This window comes from Plectropomus leopardus, chromosome 13 (assembly GCF_026936395.1).
Source record: "Plectropomus leopardus strain MGB_pleo_1.0 chromosome 13, ASM2693639v1, whole genome shotgun sequence".
NCBI classification, from domain to species: domain Eukaryota; kingdom Metazoa; phylum Chordata; class Actinopteri; order Perciformes; family Serranidae; genus Plectropomus; species Plectropomus leopardus.
Window position 1 is genome coordinate 27,253,980 of NC_142188.1, and position 22,975 is coordinate 27,276,954.

At 38.7% G+C, this 22,975-nt stretch overlaps 2 protein-coding genes across 3 annotated transcripts in view; one reads left to right on the plus strand and one right to left on the minus strand.

Moving 5' to 3' along the window:
* Positions 1–690: 690 nt before the first annotated feature.
* kmo (kynurenine 3-monooxygenase) lies at positions 691–17,811 on the minus strand. The gene is made up of 15 exons (XM_042502422.2): positions 17,670–17,811; positions 17,251–17,320; positions 16,863–16,960; positions 16,106–16,195; positions 14,488–14,536; positions 11,798–11,885; positions 7,813–7,978; positions 7,617–7,688; positions 5,443–5,564; positions 4,748–4,895; positions 4,611–4,668; positions 4,431–4,513; positions 2,799–2,900; positions 2,653–2,712; positions 691–1,231 (listed from the first exon to the last, which is right to left on the minus strand). The coding sequence occupies exons 1-15, from the start codon at positions 17,727–17,729 to the stop codon at positions 1,067–1,069; spliced, it is 1,431 nt and encodes a 476-aa protein (XP_042358356.2). The 5' UTR covers positions 17,730–17,811; the 3' UTR covers positions 691–1,066.
* Positions 17,812–19,772: 1,961 nt separating this feature from the next.
* Positions 19,773–22,975, plus strand: part of ide (insulin-degrading enzyme) — a 34,428-nt gene continuing 31,225 nt past the window's right edge. For both annotated transcript variants that reach the window (XM_042501770.2, XM_042501771.2), the window contains exons 1-3: positions 19,773–19,929; positions 20,824–21,008; positions 21,565–21,772. In XM_042501770.2, the coding sequence (XP_042357704.1) occupies positions 19,847–19,929; positions 20,824–21,008; positions 21,565–21,772 (476 nt within the window). In that variant the 5' untranslated portion in view covers positions 19,773–19,846. The remainder of the gene's footprint in view (positions 19,930–20,823; positions 21,009–21,564; positions 21,773–22,975) is intronic.

The window sequence follows — 22,975 nt, forward strand, 5'->3', positions numbered from 1 at the left end:
AACAGTAGGCAAATTTGAATTCTCTTGATTTGCAAAGGAATGACCCACTGTACCCTCCCTCTGATTGGCTAGCACTCATTGCATTTTTTGGTTGGAGTTTCTTAGGTTTAGGCAAAGGGAGTGAGGTTGGTTAGGGCAAATAGGGCCATGCCTTGGCTAACCTAGGAATTGCAAGTTTGCAAACAGTAGTAGCAAGATGACAGATCACATTGATTACCTGTGAGCTTTTTTTCTGTTATTACAAAAACAAGCATGGAACATCTATTAATAAGAAAATGTACAAGACCATTACTGCCAAGACTTTACTGTTTTTCCAACTTGAAGAATATGATCCACCCACCAATGTCATCACTGTTGGCATTTCAGGTCAAGGAAAACCAAAATTAGTTCAAAGATAGTTGGGCACTGTAATGAAGCCAGATACCAAAAACAGAGCTAAAAGGAAAGTAAAACTTAGACTTATATTTATCAGGTGGCCAGACACAAAGGACTACTGGGTGTCTAAATAAGCAAGTGTTGGTTAAAATGTTCAATAAGTTGAATTTGTCAGTGTGTTGGCAGCTTGTTTCCAGTTCCCTCAAAGTTGCCAAAATTACAGGTTTAAGAATCTGTTGACTGAGTTGATATTGTCCCACAAGCCAGAATGTAACGCAGTCAAAGGAAAAAAAACACACAAAATAAATCTGATAGTAACGATGAGCTGAGGAAACATTTATTTGCAGTTCGGGTGTAAACATCCAAATAATCTTAAACAGCATGTACCCTGAGCCACTTCCTGTGAGTTTAATAGTGACACTTTGCTGTTTTCACATTGAAAATTGTGCAAGTGGTGATGATGGCACGCTGTTGGGCTTCTTTAATTAAACAGCTCTTGTTCATACACAGGTGAAATGTTGTAAAATCATATCAACCATTGTGACTATAACTTAGCACAGTCATTATTACACTACATCAACTTGCCTGGCAGAGCCTTCATTGTGTTCATTTGGGGATTCAGTCAAACTCTAATTAAAATTTGGATTCTCTCAGTTCTCGTGTTTGATGCCGCAGTCTTTGCACTTGTCTGTCAGATCAGAGCCGGCGCTGAGGGGGTCCAGAGGGCCACAAGCCTGTCCCACATTTTCTCAGCGGGTACGATGAGCTTGTTAATGTGAGAATGATTTTTAATGAGCAGGTAGGAGCCTCCCAAAACAGCTCCTGTGGCACTGAAAAGCAAGCCACGGTTTATCACCTGTGAAAATACATTTTTTTAAAAAAGAACAAAATCTCAGTTAGCTTGAATTCAGTTATTACAGTTTTATCCACACATATTTTTGTTAGAATCTATTAGTGAATAAGAATTTTTTTAAAAATCATGTCCATATTAATCTTTCCTTTAAAAATGTGATTTTGCCATTGTCCAAGGTTGCCAAATACACAGTGGGAAAGTGTGTTAATAGTAAACTAAGGCAACCTTTAAGCTCTTGAGCTATATGGAATAGTATCATATGAAGGTCTAAGACATTTGGATGCTAATTAAAACCCGGGGTTGAACCGGGGACCCTCTTGCTGTGAGGCATCAGTGCTAACCACCACACACCGTGCCATGATAAATCAGTATGGACCAAATCAAAACCATGTCTTAATGGCACTAATTGAAAAGTGATAAATTGAGGGGAACATGAATATCTGAATTAAATTTGACATCATTGTTGAAATATTTCACTCAAAACCACAAATGTCAACGTCATGGTGGCACCAGAGGAGCTCTGCAAGCGATCGTTTGGGAACCATGAATGTCTTCAAAAATCTCATGCCAGTCTCTCCAATACTTGTTGACGGATTTCTGTTTGGACTGACTTTACCATTCATCAAGCCAAACCAGTGCTAGGCGTGGCTAAAAATCAGGCTTAAGAAGTTCAGTCACAAATATCCAACTTATTTAACATAATTTATGTATAATGTAGGGTATTGCAACACATTTAATAAAATATTTTCTAATCACGTTTAGAAATAACTAATGTCTAATACTCTGCCCTTCAATACACACAGTTATGTATTCTTCACTTAGTTTAGTTCCCTTGCTTTTTTCCCGCCTTATTACTACCACATCCTTGGCTAAGACAGACCATCACTCTCTCTCTGCAGCAGACCTCTATTTGTCCATGCCAATATCTAATTATGCTGTGAACAACTATGTTCCACTGGTCTTCTGTATATGCTGCTTCATACAGCAGTCTTTTCTTCCTCCTCACTGACGTCATTTGCCTTTTGCCCAGACATACCGACAGGTCTAAACAATCGACAAAGGAGGCTGTGAAATCCCCGCTGCCCTTCTGACAGCGGATCATTAGCGCAGAAGCTATCAGCACAGGTCACATCAGACAGTTCAACACAGTGCCAAGGACTAGCTGACTCATTACAGCCAAACATGAGAAATCAGAAACGGTCCTTTGTGCAGCAGAGGTATGTGTTGGTGGTGGAATAAATCTGACTAAAAAGGGAAGTATTTACCCAGTGAGAGTCACATCCGCCTTTCATGCTCGGTGCTGATAAAACTACAACTTCAAAAGAGTCCTGAATTATAAGGCTCAAGTGCTCAAAGGCGTGAAATGTCCCCAAAAAGTAAACTGAAGGATGAAATGAAAAACACATTTTCTCAATATGTCTCACTTTGTCTTGCCAGTGCCAGCGTTCCACGGCTTCATGATACCTTGTCCTAGTGAAAGTGACCTGGAGAAAGTGAACGACAGTGATGATATCGATTTTGGTAAACCCAACAATAAGACAGTGATCTTTTTGTTTATTAGGACACTTACCATTGTGTAAAGTGGAATGATTGTCTTTGGCATGAGGAAGTGGAGGAGGTTATCGATATGCTTTCTGAAAAGGAACCATTTGGAGTTGACGTGGGCCCTCATCTGCAAAACAAAATGTCAGTCAGTCAGTCAATCATTTTCTGTAACCGCTTGTCCTCGTAAGGGTCGCGGGGAGCTGGAGCCAATCCCAGCTGTCATCGGGCGGAAGGCGGGGTACACCCTGGACAGTTCGCCAGACTATCGCAGGGCCAACACATAGACGAACAACCATACACACTCACAGTCACACCTAAGGGCAATTTAGAGTCATCAATTAACCTGAACTGCATGTCTTTGGGAGGAAGCCGGAGACCCCGGAGAGAACCCACACGGACACGGGGAGAACATGCAAACTCCACACAGAAGAACCCCGTTCCAACCGGGATTCGAACCAGGGATCCTCTTGCTGTGAGGCAACAGTGCTAACCACAAAGCCACCATGCCGCCCGCAAAACAAAATGTTTTAGGGAAAATAAATCTGTCTTGCATATTGTAATCCCCTCAAATAAATTGTACAGGTACATGACAAACTCCTGATGACCTCCTCTACTCTGCAATAACAGGGTATTAAGCTAAATCAAAGTGTTTCAATTTTAATATCTGTAAGAGTAACAATAGTTCTGAGACTAATTACTACGAGTGCATATGTTTTATTGGACAGATGGTTAGGGAGCTGTCCACCTGTCAGATGAGATGGACTATCAATGATGTTACTATCAACGAATATTTGGATTCAGCACTCCCAGAACATAAACTCACTTTCAACTGATTGTGAATTGTCTTTCTATACTTATAAAAAGAGACAGTATAGGTTACTAACACTAATACTAACACTAATACTAATACTAATACTAATACTAATTCCAGTGTTAAAGAGCATTATTACTCAAGCCATCCCAGGTGTTGGAAAATATGGAAATATATTTACTCTAGTACTCTACTTCTGTGCAGTTTTGAGGTACTTGTACTTTACTTGTTTATTCTCATTTCATGCTTTATACTTCTATTTTACCAGATTTCCGATTGTACCAGATTGCACTTTTTATGCCACTATATCACACTGATTTCATAGCTATAATGAGTATTTCTGACCAGTGACAACATTCTGATCAGGTTAAACTATAATAAGTTTGTCCATCTTGGCTTGTTATAAGACATTATTATATAAAATTTGATGCACTGCTATAGATTAAACTACTCAGCAGAACTTACAGTTGTTTAAACTAGATCTACTTTGATTAAATTAAAAGATAGCTGGCAATGAATAAAGCACTCTGTGTAGGGCCATTTCTAATGAGTATTTTAACTATCTAAATATTTAGGTTATATTTAGTTGGTAATATTTTCACTTAAACCTACCATAACTCGTGTTTTTTTTGTTTTGGATAGCATAAAATGAGTTTTTAGAGCTTATTTGTTAAAATACCTATTTCACCTTTGCAGTGTTTGTGTTGATGTCACTATCTCTACAATATTAAGATTAAACAGTTTGTAATTAATAACTTATACCCACTTTAATAGTTACAATGTTGTGTATAGACATGCATTTTAAAGTATAAGGTTAAATTAAACATATTCAATAATATGCATTACTTCGATGTAGTTGTACATGGCCAGGTCTGCAATGGCATGGTCGTCTGGAACTCGCACTCTGGTATACTCAGGCAGTACAGCACCTGGACAGATACACAAAGGGACACAGCCTCACTTTCTTCTGAATTGTCAGTTCGTTCTCAGCCTCCTTTAATCTTTGTTCAGTGAAAAAGTACTTACTGAAATCTTCATTGAACTGAGCCATTACTTCTTCAAAGACAATGCAGTCCTCAAAGCCCTATAAAGCATGAACAGATGAATGAGTCTTCATTTAATTCTCTTCTGCCTTTTCTTCTCCTACATTTGGAGTTACTTACAGCGTTCATCCCCTGCCCGTAGAAAGGCACCACTGCGTGGGCTGCATCGCCCATGAGGACACATTTGTCTCCAATGTGATATGGGGAGCACTTGACAGACACCATGGCCTGTCCAGGCAATCGGAAATAATCCCTCTTGAGAGCATCACTGCGGGACACAAATAGAAATAAAACAATACAAACTCCTTCGAGCTATGTGTTTTGACAGTCGCATTTTTCTAAACAACTGACTCGGGTTTAGCTTGCTACAAAAGCATTTGTCGCATCTCAGGCAGAGCCATGCTCTCTGTCTGCCTCGTTAAAGTTGAACAGGCAACAAGACGAAAGAAAGCATGCATTCAGTTTCTGCTCGAGCACTCCGAATAAAATCAACCCAAAAAGGAAGTGAGAGAATGAAAGCCTCGAGCGCCTCTACAGCTCATGCCTCCGCTGTCTCTCCTGTCACCCACAACATACGGTTCACCTCAAATTAAAACTACTGCTCAAACCCATGTAACTGCAATTTCACACTTCACAGACTATGACTGTGGATGCTGCTGGAGTCGACAGGATGATGAGAAATTAAAGTATGTTTGAGGATGGCTTGGCAGGCTGGATGACGAGATAGAGGCAGAGGGGGAGAAAAGGTGGAGAGAAAGATAACAGTGAAAAGAGAGGGAGAGAGAAAGAGGGGTGGAGGTGAGAAAGTCACTTACGCTCCTATTAATGGTATGGCATCAGGGAAGTAATTCTGGAAAAACTCAATGACTTCATCTCCTGTAGTGATCTTCTCGAACTCATCAAAAGGCATGAAGAGGGTACAGGTAAATGTCTTGTCCTAAATTAGATAACAAAGAGTGCACATGTAATGTTAGCTCTCACTGTGTCACACTCTTTGTAAAGTTAAACCAAGTGAACTTTATTCACATATATAGACTATGGGCCAGACAGTAAGGCTCTACTGTGAGCTGACTGCTTGTGAAAGGGAAAGTTCACCCCCAAATCAAAAATACATACAGTATATTTCCTCTTACCTGTATCGCTATTTATTATCTAGATTATTTTGGTGTGAGTTGCAGCGTGTTGAAGCTATTGGCTGTAGAGATTTCTATCTTCTCTCCACTATAATGGAACTAGATGGCACCTGACTTGTGTTGCTCAAAAAAAAAAAAAAATACATTTGAAAAACTTAACAGCGATGTCTCTTTGCAGAAATCATAATACAGTTACTCAAGATAATTCACAGGCCTTATTGTTAGCAGTTTCATGTAGGAACTATTTCCTTTCTACCGAACTACACCTACCAACTGTATCAATGCGCATAAGGAAGCATGCATCTACCTCTAGCTCTACTAGCACCAGTGTTGCCAGAAGTACAATGGTTACCTTATTTGTACTATAATTTTGCTCTCTGTACGATGTGCTTAGTTTAGTTTACGCGTCTCATTTTAACTCATTTCCTGGCACCTAAATCTGTGTTTATGCATCACTTCTCACATGATCTCCTTACAGCCAGTCGTGTTTGGTGTAGGCCATGATGACATGAAAGTGACCCTAACGTGACTACTTGTCACATTCGAGTCATGTTCTACACGTACACACTGCTGTCCTTTTTTTTTCATAAGCACTTGGCCACCAACCTGATGTCAGCTGTGGGCTGAGCTGTGTAGATTGAGAAATAGTTCCTCTCTATAGCATTTGGTGTGGGGAATGTCACATACAAATCCTTAAATGTCAAGTTGTCCCACAATTAACCAAATGGCACTCATCAACGTTTATGACAGGTGTCATGTCAGTCTTGTGTACACCCCTCCAAATTAAGTGTTATCATAATTATTAGCAAACTGTCATTACTTTTTAGGAGAGTAATTAATGATTGATTGATTACAACAGTATTCTAACATCAGCATGCTGACAGTCCCAAAGCTTTCAGATGTATCCACTGAGGAAGGTCTTGAGATGTGGCCAAACGTCTTGGGAACAGTTATCTAAGTGGGCCTTACATTTAGAATTATTTATCACAGATGAGTTTTCATGGTCAGGAATGAACCCTACTCGCACAAATAAAGTTGCTGCATGCCATGCTTAACTGTGCACACGGGACATTTCACATGTATTTATGTGTTGTATTTCTATACAGACACCCATTACTTTCTGAAAAATCTGTCATGCTGAACTCATCAGTGAATCTTCCACCCTAAATGCAAATGTAATCGCCAAACTCCACCCAGTGCAAGTGATGGATGAAAATGCACTGGGGTTGTGGGCGTGCCATTATCTGCCCATCCGAGCAGGTGTTATCTGTCAGCATCACAAAGTCCTCCCCAAGGACCTTTTAGCACCATCTCTGTTACCATGGTACCCACAGCAGTGAGGATGTGTTAAGTGTTTTTTGTCTTTGTCAGTCCTAATGTGTTCCTGGGAACTAGGGCAGTGAGTGACAGTGTGAATGCTTCAGCTTGAGCGGCTTTAACCTGGTCTCACTGAAGAGAGCAAAACTGTGCGGCGCTGAGTCAGCCATGTGGAAAAATCGTTATGGGATTAAGGAGGATGCGTCTGACAAAAACAAACAGAGAAGGAAGACACAACTGCTGAGTGAGGAGTAGGGAGAAGCAGACAATCCTCAGTAACATTTCTGATGAGCTTCTGCTGGCCATGAAGCTCTTTAAATTAGCCTAATTAACTCTTATTAACTCAGAGGACATCCTAGAGGTCAATCATGCCAGAAAATTTTCTGAAGTGATTATGCTAACGTCTTACTGTAACAGGTCCTGGTTGCCAACAATCTAAGGTAATACCCTTCATAAATAAACAGTTCACGCACGTTGCTCAGTTTGCAACTGTAGTTTGAGAATTAGTGCAACTAAAACACACAGAAAATAACACTCACCAAGTTGGGCAGGGCAATCATCATGAACGTGTTTCGTGGCCAGATGTGCAGATAATTAGGCTTCATGGCGAACTGGGGATGTTGAATGTGGGACAAAGGAAATAAATGAACAAGAAGAAAATTACAAGAACAATTGTGAGTCCAACACTATCTGCATCTCGCAGCCTTCAATTAAAGCAGGGTGCAGATGACTGACCTCTCCATTGATGGGTGGCATGGTGAGCTCCATGTAGCCATGGGGGATGTAGGTCTGGCTGTAGTTAAAGCGGCTGCGACGAAGGAACTGCTTGCGAACAGCAGAAAAAGCTCCATCACAGCCGACAATCAGATCTGCCTTGATTTCCTCGTGGAACCCATCTGACCTGAAAACGTACCAGTAACCTTTGTCATATTCACTTCAATGTAGAGTACATAAGCTATCTTTACAGGATTCTGACTTGATTAAACAGGCAGATCATTTTCATACTTAGCCTGAAGGTCCTTAACATTACAAAATAATTCCAGTAAGCAGTCTACACAATAAATGAGAGACCTTCATTGAGCATCCTAGAAGCAATGTCCCAAAACCCTCGCGCCTGTCACTCAGGCTGACGTTCCTTTGTGGATGTTTAGCCCAAGAGAATATGTTACGTTTGGGTTCCTCAGGCTATGTACTTCATTTTCATTCAGATTCAGAGAGCTTTATGTTCTTTCTCACACTTGAACTTTTTCATCATGTACACTTTAGGAGTATATTTTCTTCTGCAGGAGTTCGCATTTTGGCTGACTGACAATGACATTCATATTAATTAAATCCATTCCCAATTTTCCAACATTTCCAACTAACTTACCTTTTGCTTACAAATTTAAGCCAGCTTTGCAGAGTACAGTGTCAGTTTTTCAACATTTTTCAACAATTTCTCCAGAATTGTATTCTCTAGTTCTGATGTTTAATAACTGAAAAGTGTTTTTTTGGGGGGGTTTTTTTTTGGTGTATAATTCCATGCAAATATTTAATAGTTTTTCACATGGAGATATAAATGCCCTGACATAACTTTTCACAAAATATGTAAACTTAAATTTAAAAAAATGCTGCATTTAACTTATTTACAAGCTAATAATCACATAGACAATATTTCATTTACGCTACAGTTTACAGATACTTACAGTATCTGTAAACCAAATCAATTCCATGGTAATGTCTTTTTCTGATTCATAAAAATGAAAAGACCAAGACAGCACTTCAACTAAACTTTTTAATATTGTCACAGGACAAGATGCCCTTCTTTGACCGATCAAAGGACGTCTTGTCTGAAAAATCAGAGTGGTAATATAAAAAGTCAAATTTGAGTGCTGTCCTAATCTTTTTTTTTTTATTGTTATTTTCATGATCTACATTTAGGATCCTGTACCCAGTCCTCAAGGTCTAATCATGATTTGAGTGCATTTATACCTCTTATAGTTATCACTTCTTTCTTGGAATAAATTGATCACTTCTATAAAGTCAAGTCTATAAATGCCACACCATTGAATCATTTTATCCCCATTCAGGTTAGCAAAAGGCTAAACCAGAAGTTAGCCACTCAGATTGTGGAAGTCTCTATTGTGCTTGCCCTATGGGCCCGACAATGCCGAGGATCTGAATAAATTTATTTACAGGAAGTACAATATAACATTTTTGGTTTCATGCACCACTGAGCAAATTTCACGATTAGGGCCCTGCCTTCAACTCTGTCTCAAATTCTCTTTTTTTATCCATGGTGGCATTTGTTTTCTGTCACCATCAAGAGCAGACATGACTTCTTCTTGTTGTTTGATGAGAGAAAAATACTTTAATTTTTCCATTATTATTTTAATGTGCATGCAACATCAGCCTCAGGGAGCCAGCTGGAAGCAGACAGGTCACTGCCAGTACTGCAAAGTATTTTTATTAGCCAACTACTTGATTACTATAAGCAAATTATTTAAACAGATTTTTTCTTAGAATTATTCTATGTCAAGCATTTTGATCCATATAATTTCAACTTAAAGTCACAGTGAACAGATGATGGCATCTCATGGCCACTAAACACACACAGTTTACTGTCTGCTCCATCTCACTGACTTTAAAAGCTGCTCCAGACAGCAGGAGTCGGTATTCACCACATCCCTTGACACAGTCTGCTGTGCCACAGGGGATGGCTTGCTCTCATAGCTCCAGGAGTTACATGGGAGTAAAATGTTGGCTCTGAGCTCTGACTCTGCTCACAGGACAGCACACATTCAGGACCCAAGTGGAAATACTGGTGCATCTGTTATACTCAATAATAAATACATGTGAATATATTCTCAGCACTCTATCACCCCATTTAATGATGCATACATGGCACTTAATGAAGTTTTCTGCTGCCAAGTGCAATTAACTTAATTATTCTCGACCTCATAGACATTATTGCACATATTCATCCTTCTCAGGGCACGCCTTTTATGAGGCTGTGCATCACCATGCAAAAATCTAGGGCTATGAGTCACATGTGGAGCAGTTCAACACATGATTAGACTTAATTGCAAAATATAAAATAGTTGTGGAAATATTTTATGGATTAAATTTATGGACCCACTGACCCACATTACCATCCATCGGGCCACACTGCTAGCGTGGCTAATAGCAGGGAAATAAAACAATAATTTTGAGGTCTGTACATTAAGTTCTTTATGCCCCAGCAGTCACACAACACTGCATTATTCATCTCAGAACATGAGACTCCACAATATTAGGAAAGTTTAGTCAATATGTACTTTACACTGATTACAGACTGGAGTTTCAATGTCATTTTGACAATTTTAGCAAAGACTCATCTTTAGTTCAATAACATACTTTATCTCAGATAGCAGTTGTGTGAAAATGCAACATGCATACAGTGACTAATAAATCTGTAAATTCACCTAGTGCATAGTAAATCTGACAAGTTGTAGCTTCCTAATTACTGTGTTGGGAGGTTCGGTGATATACCAGCACCATGGGGTATTGATTTCATGTTGTCATTGCCCACAACAGTGCTACAGCTCTCAACCTAAAAGATTACAGTACTGAATAGTGTTCAATGACGTTCTAAGACCTCATTAATGTTATTAAATTTACAGCGATAAGAAGAAACCAGGTCATATACATCTGTTTCATGCTGATGCCTATTTCCTGTCTAGGAAACTAGCTATCACAGTGCCATCTAACTCTCCGTGTACATTTCATTATACAAGCTGGAGAGAGCAAATATGGGCTGTCACAGTTCAACTGCGGGGTGGAGGGAAGGATGTGTCCTGAATGTGTTAAATGCACGTTTGTGTGACTTTTGGATTCAAGGCACACTCGTAGCCTTTACGTAAAAACTTGATTTAATTAAAGTGTGTTAAAGTGTTTGTTCACTGTGGCAACAACTGCACAGTGACTCACTCTGATCCACATTTTCAACTGAGTACACATTGCACCACCGAGCATAAAAAAATAAAATAAATAAATATAAATGACAACATACACATCGAATAGATTTGAACACATTTTAGATAAGGCTGAATTCAATTTTAAAACTCCAGTTAAACAGTTGGTGCTCCTGCGTATAGTGTTAATAATTTACTGCATGGGTACACTAATTCCCACGACTAAAACGACCTGGAGGTGTTTCAGTGTTAATTGGGTTGTAAATTGTGTGTCACATTTAGCTCAAGGACAGCCAATTACAAAGCTACTAAAAACTCATGCACAGCAGCTTCAAAGGTAACATGTTTGTCACCATCTCAGACCTCTGACACTTAACATGTGCAAAGCCACGTGTGTTTACACAGAGGGAACAGGATCCATAAAGCCAGTGTGTGTGTGTGTGTGTGTGTGTGTGTGTGTGTGTGTGTGTGTGTGTGTGTGTGTGTGTGTGTGTGTGTGTGTGTGCGTGCGTGCGTGCGTGTGTGTAGCTTAGGCTACCTTCAGGCATCCCAGACTAAAGACCAGTTAATTGGGGACAACAACACTGAGATTTTTTTGGATCCATGGTTGAGGTTAGGTTAAAGGTTTGGGTTAGGCAAGTAATGGTTCAGGGTCTCCAGGTCTCCAAGAAATGAATGTAGCTTTATGCAATGTCCCCAAAAGTATATGTGTGTGTGTGTGTGTGTGTGTGTGTGTGTGTCTGCTGTGAATACAGGGGTGCACATGTGTGAGACTGGTAACTATTTACCTGGCAAAGGTCATCAGCCCTGTTTCAGGACTCAAATCCTGCAGTTTGCGTTCAAAGTTCAGCTTTGTGTTTGGATACTTTTCTGCCGCTGTGGGAGTGAAATGTTACAAAAGGAGCTTATATCACATGTTGCAAGCATGACATAACACCGGCGGTTTAATAAGTCAGGTGATATCTTGTTAAAGTGCACATAAAAGCCTAAACAGGATTTTAAAAAACATGCAGCAAGGACACAGACTGTCAGTAAACAGTTGAATTAATCCCCCCACTGAAGGGGAATGACCTCATGCTGATCAGCATGAAGCTTACAAACAACATAGCACAGCAGTCAATGTATCCGGTTTTGGGTAAGCTGATGTGAAGGTTGTCAGACTTTCTGAAATCTCATCATCTCAATGTTCACTCTGGGAGTTTAGACCGGCCCTGATAAGAACGACGGCTTTACAATCAGCCCCTTCTTTCAGCACACACAGACAATCTAATTGGAGACAGACCCCTGCTGTCATACATTATCTCCAAGCGTGCACCGAGGCCCTTCATTAAATATTAGGCAAAATCATTTTAGCCCGAAAAGACTAACACATTCCCAAATGTCCCCTGATGTACTCATATAGTTTAAAGAAACTAATGCACTAGAAGTATCTGCAGTAGATATGGCTCTGCTCGCTAGCAAACAACCTAATTTAGGACAACTGGTGGGAGAAGAGAGTTTGTCTTGTGACTTGAAACACTTTGCAAAGTTAATTAAGAATGTATTGAGGGTACAGACTTATTTAATTACATTTTGGACACTTATATATCATCGCTGTTTTTGCGATATCACTGCAAGGTATTAACTCTTGCAGAGGCAGAATTTGGATTTGGACACAGTTAGCAGGCCTACAGGCACCAATCCTTTAAAGGACTTGTTGTATGTTTTCCAGATTCCCAGAGATTTTCCAGAGAACAAAACACAACTGTGATTTTTCATAATTTCCTTTCATGAAATGGATGATCATAACAAAAAAATATTTTATGCAGCAAAAATAAAATAAAACCACTCTGGAGCTGAGGGGTAGATTTGCACCTGTTGCTTGAATTTTGTTCACATTTGCAAGAATAGTGGCCTGATATCAAAACATGGAAATATTATGAATATAAACACTTTTATATAAAAGTCGGTATAAGCAGAAATTCCACACAGACAACTTTTAAAAAGAAAGTTACTTTTGGTAGTACATGATGGCATAGATTCTGGCCATCACAAAATGCTTTGCACAACAACAATAAAGGCAGTGTAAAATGTGCAAAGTAAAGGATTAAATGTTAAACTTTATTTCTTTCTTACTTTCTTTCTTTCTTTTTATTCCATTAAAACCCTGCAGAGCTCAAGATTTGTATTTCCTCTTAAAATGTTTGAACTAGACACTCCAAGCTCTACTATGACAGATACTCTTGCCACTCTTGAAGGTTTCTCATTTTTTTCTCATTTCCATTCAGTCTCTATGTCATTTCCTAAAAAATAAAATACAAACACTATTCCAACCTCCATACCTCTTTTAATATAATGTTAATTTCTGAACTGTGGGAGAAATGGGAGAAATCCAATACTGCCTTCTGAAAAATGTCCCCTTTGTCCCTGGACTTATGTCATTGACACTACAATTTTACTCCATTGCGAGAATATTTTAGGTTACTACGTGGTGCATAAAGTTCAGTATTTGGACCCTCATTTAAAATGTTGGACCGTAAATATAGTGCACTTAACAATAAATAAGAATTGATTTTGGACACAGCCTATGACACATCTCCACTTGTGCTGCTACATTTTAGTATATAGCACTAACCCATAGTTGTGACCTGGGGCTGCAGTAGTAAAAGTGACTAAGTTGTGCTGTAAAAGCCAGTAATGCTATGAAACCACTCATGCATTTATGCATCAATTTCATTATTTAATTTTGTCAGAGGGCAAATTTTACTTCCTGTTTTATAATAATTCATTGTCAGAGAAGTTTTGGTAGATAGTCACTGACTCGTCCACACAGTTAGAGTGAAACTTTTAGATGCAGGGAGAGTGTGTTGGTTAGATTAGCACTATGGTTATGTGGGGGTGTTAACCTCTTTTGTAACACTGAGGGAAAAACATTTTTTACACCCTAAACTAAAGTGAGAAGAACTTGAGATTGGCTCCCTCTTAATGTTTCATGCTTCTGATTTTGAAGAGGATTTTAATGAAGACTGAGATATTACTTTTATTAGGTTGTTAAAAGGTAGAAACATCACAAGACACATTCAATCTTTCTGTAAATGTCTCACCTCATGCTGTTGCTGCCTTTATGTTAATCTGATGGCATTTAATTCAGGCTTGTACGTGTTGAAAGTGTTACAGAAATGTCCCCTGCACCATCTTTATCAAATTGCTGTCATAACTTATATGTAAAATCGACCCAGGTGCTTATTCAGACATGACACAGACATTTTAAATACCCATCACATCTACATAAATGCATGTCTGAAAAGGGCTAAAACTCTTTATGAGTCAAATTTTGCAGTATTTTCCTAGAATATGTACTTTATCTGAATGTGAAATTGTCATTTTAATTTGACTATAATTTGATTATTTCAGCACACATCCCATGGCACTGTGTTCAGCATTAATGCTCAATGTAAACTTTGGCTGATTAATAGAAAGACACTGTAAATGTTCTTACCTGTCAGCAGCTCTTTGTTCAGATTGGCTCGATCTACTGACAGAATGAACTAAAAGGGAAATAATATGTATTTAGTGCAATTCAAGTATAACAGTTTCACAAACACAAATGAGACACTGTTCATTAAAAAAATGGGAACAGGAAGCCTCAGGGATTTATGCTCTTGTCTCATGATTCTACATGCTTTCACTGTCGTACTTGTATATTTTTGTTTTATTTACCATAAATCCCCATGAGATTGAGAATCTCTGCCAAACTGCCAGCAGTGTAATTAAAAACTGCTATTTTCAGACTGCATAAGCGCACTATTTTGCTTTGTGAAACAATTTCAGTCTGACTGCATACGTTGTTACTTGCAGTGTTCATCATTTGGTGCGTCCTCGAGTCACATCAGTGACGCACCTGTGTGTGTGCATGCATGTTGCATATTTAATCTGCAGACTGACTCAGTATAAAGGCTACTTTGACAATATGTTTACTAACAGCCAAACACTTGAAACTTAAATGAAGCGGGGTCATCTTTTCAGCAGTATGTAGGAAATAATAAAGATACTATCTATTGTCAGAGTACCTTTCAATAAAGTACTTTACCATAACTTCAAAGTAACAACATATAGTGATAATGCATGACCATGCAATCTATTAAGATATGTTAAGCACTAACTAATAGGTAAAAACAATGAAATGTAGGTAACTGAGATCTATTGTAATTTTATTATATGGATATGTTGCAGGACCACCTCCTGGCAAATAATCAGCATAGTTCTCAAAACGTAAACCACTCAAGTTCCACTTAGAATTTACATCCATGTCTGTGAAAACATGGATGCCAGGATGTCTCCCCATCTGTCTCTGAGGTATGGCATTAGGTAATGACCAGAAAAGTGTTGTGTTATGTCACAGGGCTTTAAACTTCAATCTTTTGTGTGTAAAATCTCATCACTACCTCATTTTATTCTAGTAGACACTTGAATAAAACTTTGTCATAATTTGAATTCTTTAGTTATGGCCAAAAAATGTTTTGCGAGGAATAACTTTGATTTTGATGTTTGACCATCAAATTTTAATCAGTTCATTCTTGAGTCCAAGTGGCAATTTGTGCCAAATTTTAAGAAATTCCCTTGAGGTGTTCATCAGACATTGTGTTTACGAGAATGAGATAGATGCAAGGTCACAGTGACCTTGACCTTTGACCATACAAATGTAATCAGTTCTTTGTAGAGTCCAAGTGGACATTTGTGCCACATAAAAAAAAACTAAAAAAAACACCTTCAATGTGTTCTGGAGATAAAGCGCTCACAAGAGAAACTGGTGAGGTCACAGTAACCTTGACCTTTGACCTTCAACAGGCAAAATCTGATCAATTATCATTGAGTCCAAGTTGAGATTTGAGCCAAATTTACAGACATTCCTTTAAGTGTTCTTGAGATTCATGTTCAAGACAATGGGACGGACAGATGGACTGACCATAAAATGAGTCAATTTTCTGAACTCACAAGACTGTTCTGTTATTTGCCTTAAACCATAATATACTCATTGCTGCTTATTATTTATCAAAAAATCGAAATTTTTGAATTTTCTCCATATAGCCCTGGTTCCCATTACAACAGCAGCTTACCTGGCCTTTCTTGCCATAAGGGATGGGGGACTGTTTCCCACTCAGGGAATGAATCATTCTTGCATGCATGGGGATCCCCTGGGAGACGATCTGAGGGAAAAGTAAGTAATACTGGGGGTTATGTTTAGAAATGACATGTACTAACATTTTGGATGAATAATAATGTGTAATGTTATACTTTTCATGGGTAAAATTCACATTTTCAGTTTGAGTTTATAAGTGGTCTAAATGGAAATAGGGTATGGTGCCACGCATAGTCCAGCTGGTTCAGCTGCTACCCTTGAAAGTATATGTATAAACCTTATAAAGTAGACCTTGTTTTGTCAAGCTCAAAAGTCCCACAAGTGTAAAAAGGGCTTTGATGCAAAGCTCTCAGGCGTGCATAACATGCTCAGTGCGGCAAATGTAGACCAACAAAAAGGATTGCTGACGCCAGATGCCAGAATAAAACATCTTAAGTGGACTGCGAGCTAAGAAAGCAGAGTGGACAAATTCCTGAGGCCCTGGCTACATATCTAATATTTCATTTTTGAAATATGAAAGGTTTCCACCAGCGTGCCTTCAGTGTATGGTATGTAGTTTAAGAGGAATTATACAGCAACACATGCAGGAATAATGGCTGCCCTGCACAAGTGTATGCTACCATTTGATGTCTTCCCATGCCCAGCTTTTAGACCAATAATCTAATCCCTGGCAGTTTAGAGAAAGAAACGTACCTAATTTCAACATAATTTGTGAATACATTTAATCAACATACCTTTTCTTCCATCCCAACATGCTTCAGTGCTTGCCGGCCCCTGTGGGACAAAGCCAGGTTGATGCTTCTTCCTTTCACAACTTTGGCTCTGCGGATATCTGACCAAAATCAGACACAATGTGTTAAACACACCTTTGTGGAAGTTAAAATGTTAGAAAAGGAATGTTTCCCACCTCTGTGTGTGAAGGAGAAGTTTGACTTACTCTGTCAGACGTCTGTTCATTTTAACCATGATTTTATTGCTAAGCCTAAGAAGAAATTTCTTCTCACGGCATGTGCGTACACAGTTCAGGATTATTGTAATTTTGAAGTGTGGGTCTATTCCTCAGAGAACAGAGTAATGTTATTTACTTTAAAAGTAGGGTTTGAAGAGAGCTTTGAATACTACCTTCCCGGATTTCAAAGACTTCCACATCAAAGCCTCTTTTGGCAAAGAAGCAGGCGTTCAGCGCCCCAACCTGGAAGGTGAAGGGGAACAAGGACAGCTCTTTGAGAATCTGACCAAAATTAAATATGCTTTACAATGTCATCTCTTAACTATACAATATTAATTCTATATAGACTGTGGCCATATCTTAACACTCTTTTGAAACCTTTTTTTAAAAAAAAATTTTTTTATCCCACATACTTTTAAAAACACATTTGACTGTGATATACCAAAAAGAAAAAATAGTCCTCTTATTTACATCCATAAAAAGAAACTTTGTAGATAAGGAAACTGCTACCTAAGTGAATGACTATCTAGAGATCAAAAGTCACAGAGGTACAAAGAAATAATAATAATTCACTTTCATTTTCTTTTCTTACCAAACCACCGCCCACCACTACAACTTTTTTCTTGTTTGACTGGCTGCTTGACTCCTCCATTGTGCTTCAGCTTCTCTGGCCTCTGATCTGTCCCCTCTCACTGTCTAGCTCAGAGTGATTTACTGAAGTATTAAGTAAAGCTTTAAAAGAGGAGGAGCAGAGGCAGTCCCGTGAATGTCACCCTCCATATCAGTTCCCTTTTCAAAGAAAACACACGCGACAGATAACTGAGGAATCCCCTAACAGCATTTGACAACCTGGTGCTCCGAAAAGGCCTGAACCAGACACTTCTTACACTTTTGCGTCATTTGGGTGGATTCAAATGAGCTCACACTTAAATTTCTCAAAAAAAAAACTCCAAAAAACCCAGACGCCTGCCTGCTGGGTATTAAGCCTGCAGGTGCAAAACAAATATATGAAAATCTCTAAAGCATCCTGCTCCATGGTGTCAAACGCTTATGAAGTAATAAGATGTGTCATGTCATTAGAAGTATAAAGACAGACAAAATCATTGAAATATTTGTTTTCCAGGGGTCACGTGCAACCGTAAAGTAATTAGATGACTAACCGTTTCCCAATGAATCAAGTGACAGGCAGCGACCCTCATTGAACATGTAAAGGAATCTGTCTCCATCTAGTGACTGTGTGATGACAGCAACTTCAGCGGCTACATAACCACATCTCAGAACACACATGCACACATTCAAAGAGCACATGAAGAGCAAAGTTCATTACTATCTGGTGTTGTTAGTAGTGGAACAGTAGATGTGCTGCATATGTACAAATAAGAAGAGAGTATGAGAAAATAAATAGAAATAGCCAGAACTTGTTTATGTTTTATTTGACAAAACCAGTAATTGCAATCCTAATGTGTATTATTATTATTATTATTATTATTATTATTATTATTATTATTATTATTATTATCTTTACATATCTAGCCGAATTTGGTGCCCTGATCAAATGTCCAAAGTAATACATTTTATTTTAATGTATGTGGAATTTTCCTAATTCTGGTATAAAGCAAAATTATAGCTTATCTTGTTGTCCTCAGCACAAAGAAAATTTAGTTGCATCATAGTCAGTCTCCTTTTCCTTATTTTTTTTATAAGATTTTCATCATCCATCCTTTACATTTTGTGTTGCCTGTATGCAATGAGGCAACAAATGGCAATTAGTTTATCTGTGTAAGCCACGTAGATCACAAAATTTAGGCCTAATATCCTACCTCTAAAACTCATGTTTTAGGCTACTATATTCAGTGGGATACATGATTCTAAAAGCATCTCTTATTTCACTACTTTTAGTAGCCTTACTGCTTATAATCACAACATTGCATCACGTTCTTTGACATCTTTCTAAGATCAGCATTTGATATTATAATTAAGAAAACAAGAAACAATGATTAAAATAAAAAAATAATGATTAAATAAAAATAAAAACAATAAAGACAACTGTAACTGTCTTTGAAAGATTTTTTAATTATTCAAGTCGTACTCCATTTATTTACATAGTTTTACATATATTACCAGCCTCCTTGCAAGATTCAAATTTCAGGCATCTCTGACTTTCACTATTCATTACCAGGCAATTATACCTTATACCCGTTCAATTTTCCAAGGGAAGAGCCTAACTGCATGTTGTATTTCTCATCTGTTAATTTAACAGTTTTGCATGAATTTTGTTAATCTATCACTTATTGTATCGTATGGGAAAAGTTTGCCTAAAGGAAATTCTCAGAGAACCCCTTTTGAGAGAAATCTAATAATTTTAATCAAAAACTCCGATTTCCCCACATAACTTTAAGCATGGGGCCCTCTCTGGCAGAAAGTCCTCAAGTGGTATGATTTCCTCTAACAGCTGAGTGGAACGGTCAGAAAAACGATCTCATACGCAGAACGTAAACGCAAATCCTTACGCAGGCTTTCTAATCAATACCAGAACCAATGACGCAACATTATTTCAGAGATATAATAGATATTTCGCCACGTGCCTGTCACTTTAACTTTGACTAATAAATTGATAAAAACTGTCGTTATCGCACGTATAAGTCGCTAAATTAATTGCCGAATTGATGACAAGCCTTGTTGAATCACACTCTGGTCTATGTTCGATTACTTCTGCCTATTCAAATATGGCGCCGTAAAAGCCTTGGTTTGTTTTTCAGGGTGCAAAGTATGTTTAAGTGCATTAACCGAACGGCCCAGTGTACGAGATATCTCCACTCAGCAGGCAGTTTCTGTTTCAATCAAGATTTTAGGTAAGCGTTGTCAAGCAAATGTCGTAACTTTCTTTTAAAAATAACTGAGTTATTTTCAAACCGAATCATAGGCTAGCTAGCTACCGAACTAAAGCCGGTTTGTCAACCCAAGTTAAGCTCCCCTAGCTGTTAGCTTTGTTGCTACTTAGGGTGGTAGCTGGGGACGGTTTGTGTGTGGAGCTTCTATAAAATTGAAAATTACACATATAACACCTTGGGATTAAAGAAAACGACAGAATGAACGCTAGACAAACGAATTTGTTTGCAACTTGATCGCGGGCTCACTTTCCCTTAGTTTATGGTGTTGACGTAGCAAGCTAACGCTAGTTTTCCTCCTCTGAGGGATTAACGTTAGTTTATATCCTCTACCGAGTAATGACAGCTAATCTCGGCTCTACTTTGCTCCACAATTGTATTTGTGTTTTTAGTCAACCACCATGCCGTGACATTTGTTTTTTAAAATTTTTATTACTTATAGGGAACACGCCTCTCTTAACTTTTTGTCTAGCTAAATGTAATATACAGTACAAAACTAGCAGCATTGTCGCAAAGTAGCTGTGCAAACTCTTCATCCAAGTTAAAACAGGGTTGTGGGTTGTGTTTCAGAGTTACCTTGTACATAACAACGCCGTGTGGGTTTAATATTTAATGACTGAATATCATATTCCTACACCAATGATGAAGTAGCCAACAGCAGCCGCTGTCAAAGCGATGTTACCTGGAACATTTCATTGCTATAGCGTCTGAATGAATATCAAATTGTCTATAGTAAAGCCTAACAAAAGTCTCCCAAGGCCACCGTGTTTGGTTCAATCAGAATTTGACCGTGGAAGGACAGACTCTCTGTCTAACTACACAAAATTGAAACTGCACACTTGTTTCCCTCCACTGCAGGCTGGTGTCATCCCTGCCACTCAGAATGACCGACCCAGCTGTGATGAGGGTGGTTAGTGACATCATTCGCTCCCCCGAAGATAAACGGGTTTATAGAGGTTTGGAGTTTACCAATGGCTTGAAAGCCATGCTCATCAGTGACCCAACAACAGACAAATCCTCAGCTGCTCTTGATGTCCACATAGGTAAAGGTTTTTCAACACTTTTTTCTTGCCAGCTAGTCACTAATTTTCATTTGGCACACATGTTCTCCTTACAGGGCCACTTAACACACAGTTTGGCAACTAAGATGGAAATCATATGCAAAATATGTATCTATTATTTGCCCTGCATGTTGAGGAAATAGTCCACTTTAGCACTAGTAGTAGTAGGCTGCATTTACTGCGCCACACTACCAAGGTTTGACAATGACCTTTCACTATTCATATAAGGATAGTGAAAGTAAGGAAGATGTTACCATGCCACAGTTTCATGTCAGGTGCTTTGGCATAGTTGCTCTTAATTATTAAAGTCATATTATTAACAGACTGTTTCTAATAAGGCAAATGTCTGTGTGTATCAGTTTAGCTGTTGTGCCATTACACATCTAGAATTATTCCCACTGTTTGCTTTCCTCTGCAATGTGGCCAACCAATCTGGCAGACACTGAAAAGTCAAAATGTTATCTGTGAACTTAAATTAGTCAAGAGATTTTCAACTTGATTAACTAATTATCTGTGGCCATTCTCTTTCATTTCACAGGTTCATTATCAGACCCAGCCAACATCTCTGGCCTGGCGCACTTCTGTGAACACATGCTGTTTCTGGGAACAAAGAAATACCCCAAGGAGAATGAGTACAGTCAGTTCCTCAGTGAGCATGCAGGCAGCTCTAATGCCTTTACCAGTGGGGAGCACACCAACTATTACTTTGATGTGTCCCATGAGCACTTGGAAGGAGCACTAGATAGGTACTTTCCTCTTGATTTCACTTGTCAGATTTGATCTAAGGTGTGTCCTGCATTAAGTTTTTTTTTTTGGTGTGCTCAGCTATATTCATTTGTGTTGACTTTGCCATCTATAGATGTAAGTCATCATTGGCAAACCTGGCATGAACTACATTACAACCAGTCATATTCTCTCTACTTGTCTCATATTTTGTCCCCCACATCTAAATACATCAACTAAAAGCTGACAGGTTTATTTTTAAGCTGCATCTACCTTCGTCCAGTTAAGACAGTTAAGTCCTTGTTTATTTATCAGTACACAGTGTTGATTGTGGGAGTCCAGGTGCGAACCCAAGTGAGCTGTCAGGTTTTTGTCTGCCCATCTTTGGTTACCAGACCCCACGTCAGTGTGCTCTTTTCTGTAACCATCAGCACAGTTCCCACCCCCCTCTCAGACCAGCACCCTGAAGCACAGGGTGAGGATGATGTGCTTAGCCCTGCAGGGGACTCCTCTGCAAACCACCACAGCTGGCATGTGAGCACTCAGGTGGTGTCAGAATTTGACCTATTAGGATTAACTTACCTGCTTATAAATGAATAATAGTTTAGCAAGCGCCTGTATTTTGTGTGATAGGCTAATTGTTCCCCTGTGCCAATGAATTGGTAAGGCCATCTGGACTGCTGTGGTGGGAAAGGACTGTGCAGAGTATGTTGAAATATTGATGATGTTGCCTCTTTGATAATGGCAGAGCACAGTGCCTGAAAGGATCATGTGTGTCATTAGCTGGCTCCATTATTTTAACTATATCCTTGCTGTAATATCAGATTGACTGTATTTCTGTTTTAGCAAGTAAAACAATTGGTAACTAGTGGAATTTTTTTGTCTTTCTTTTTCTTTTTTGCTCACCTAATGACTGAGCCTTGGTGGTTACATTTTAATGGCAGCTGCAAAAACCTCATACTATAAACAATTTGGTATTTTCATTACCAAGCGTCATGGTGTGATTGTTTGGCAAGATTTTTTGTTGATCTTAACAATCACCTGCTGTGTCAGAGGTACATATTTGTCAGATGACATTTAAGCAGTAGATGACAATATGTCATCTGCATAAATCTTCAAATCTAAAGCAGAAGCTGACCAGGGATGGAGCCTAAGAAAACATTCAAATGTTTTGTGTGTGCTCATCACCATTTGCTTGGCAGTTGGTCGCACTTTGTACTCATGCA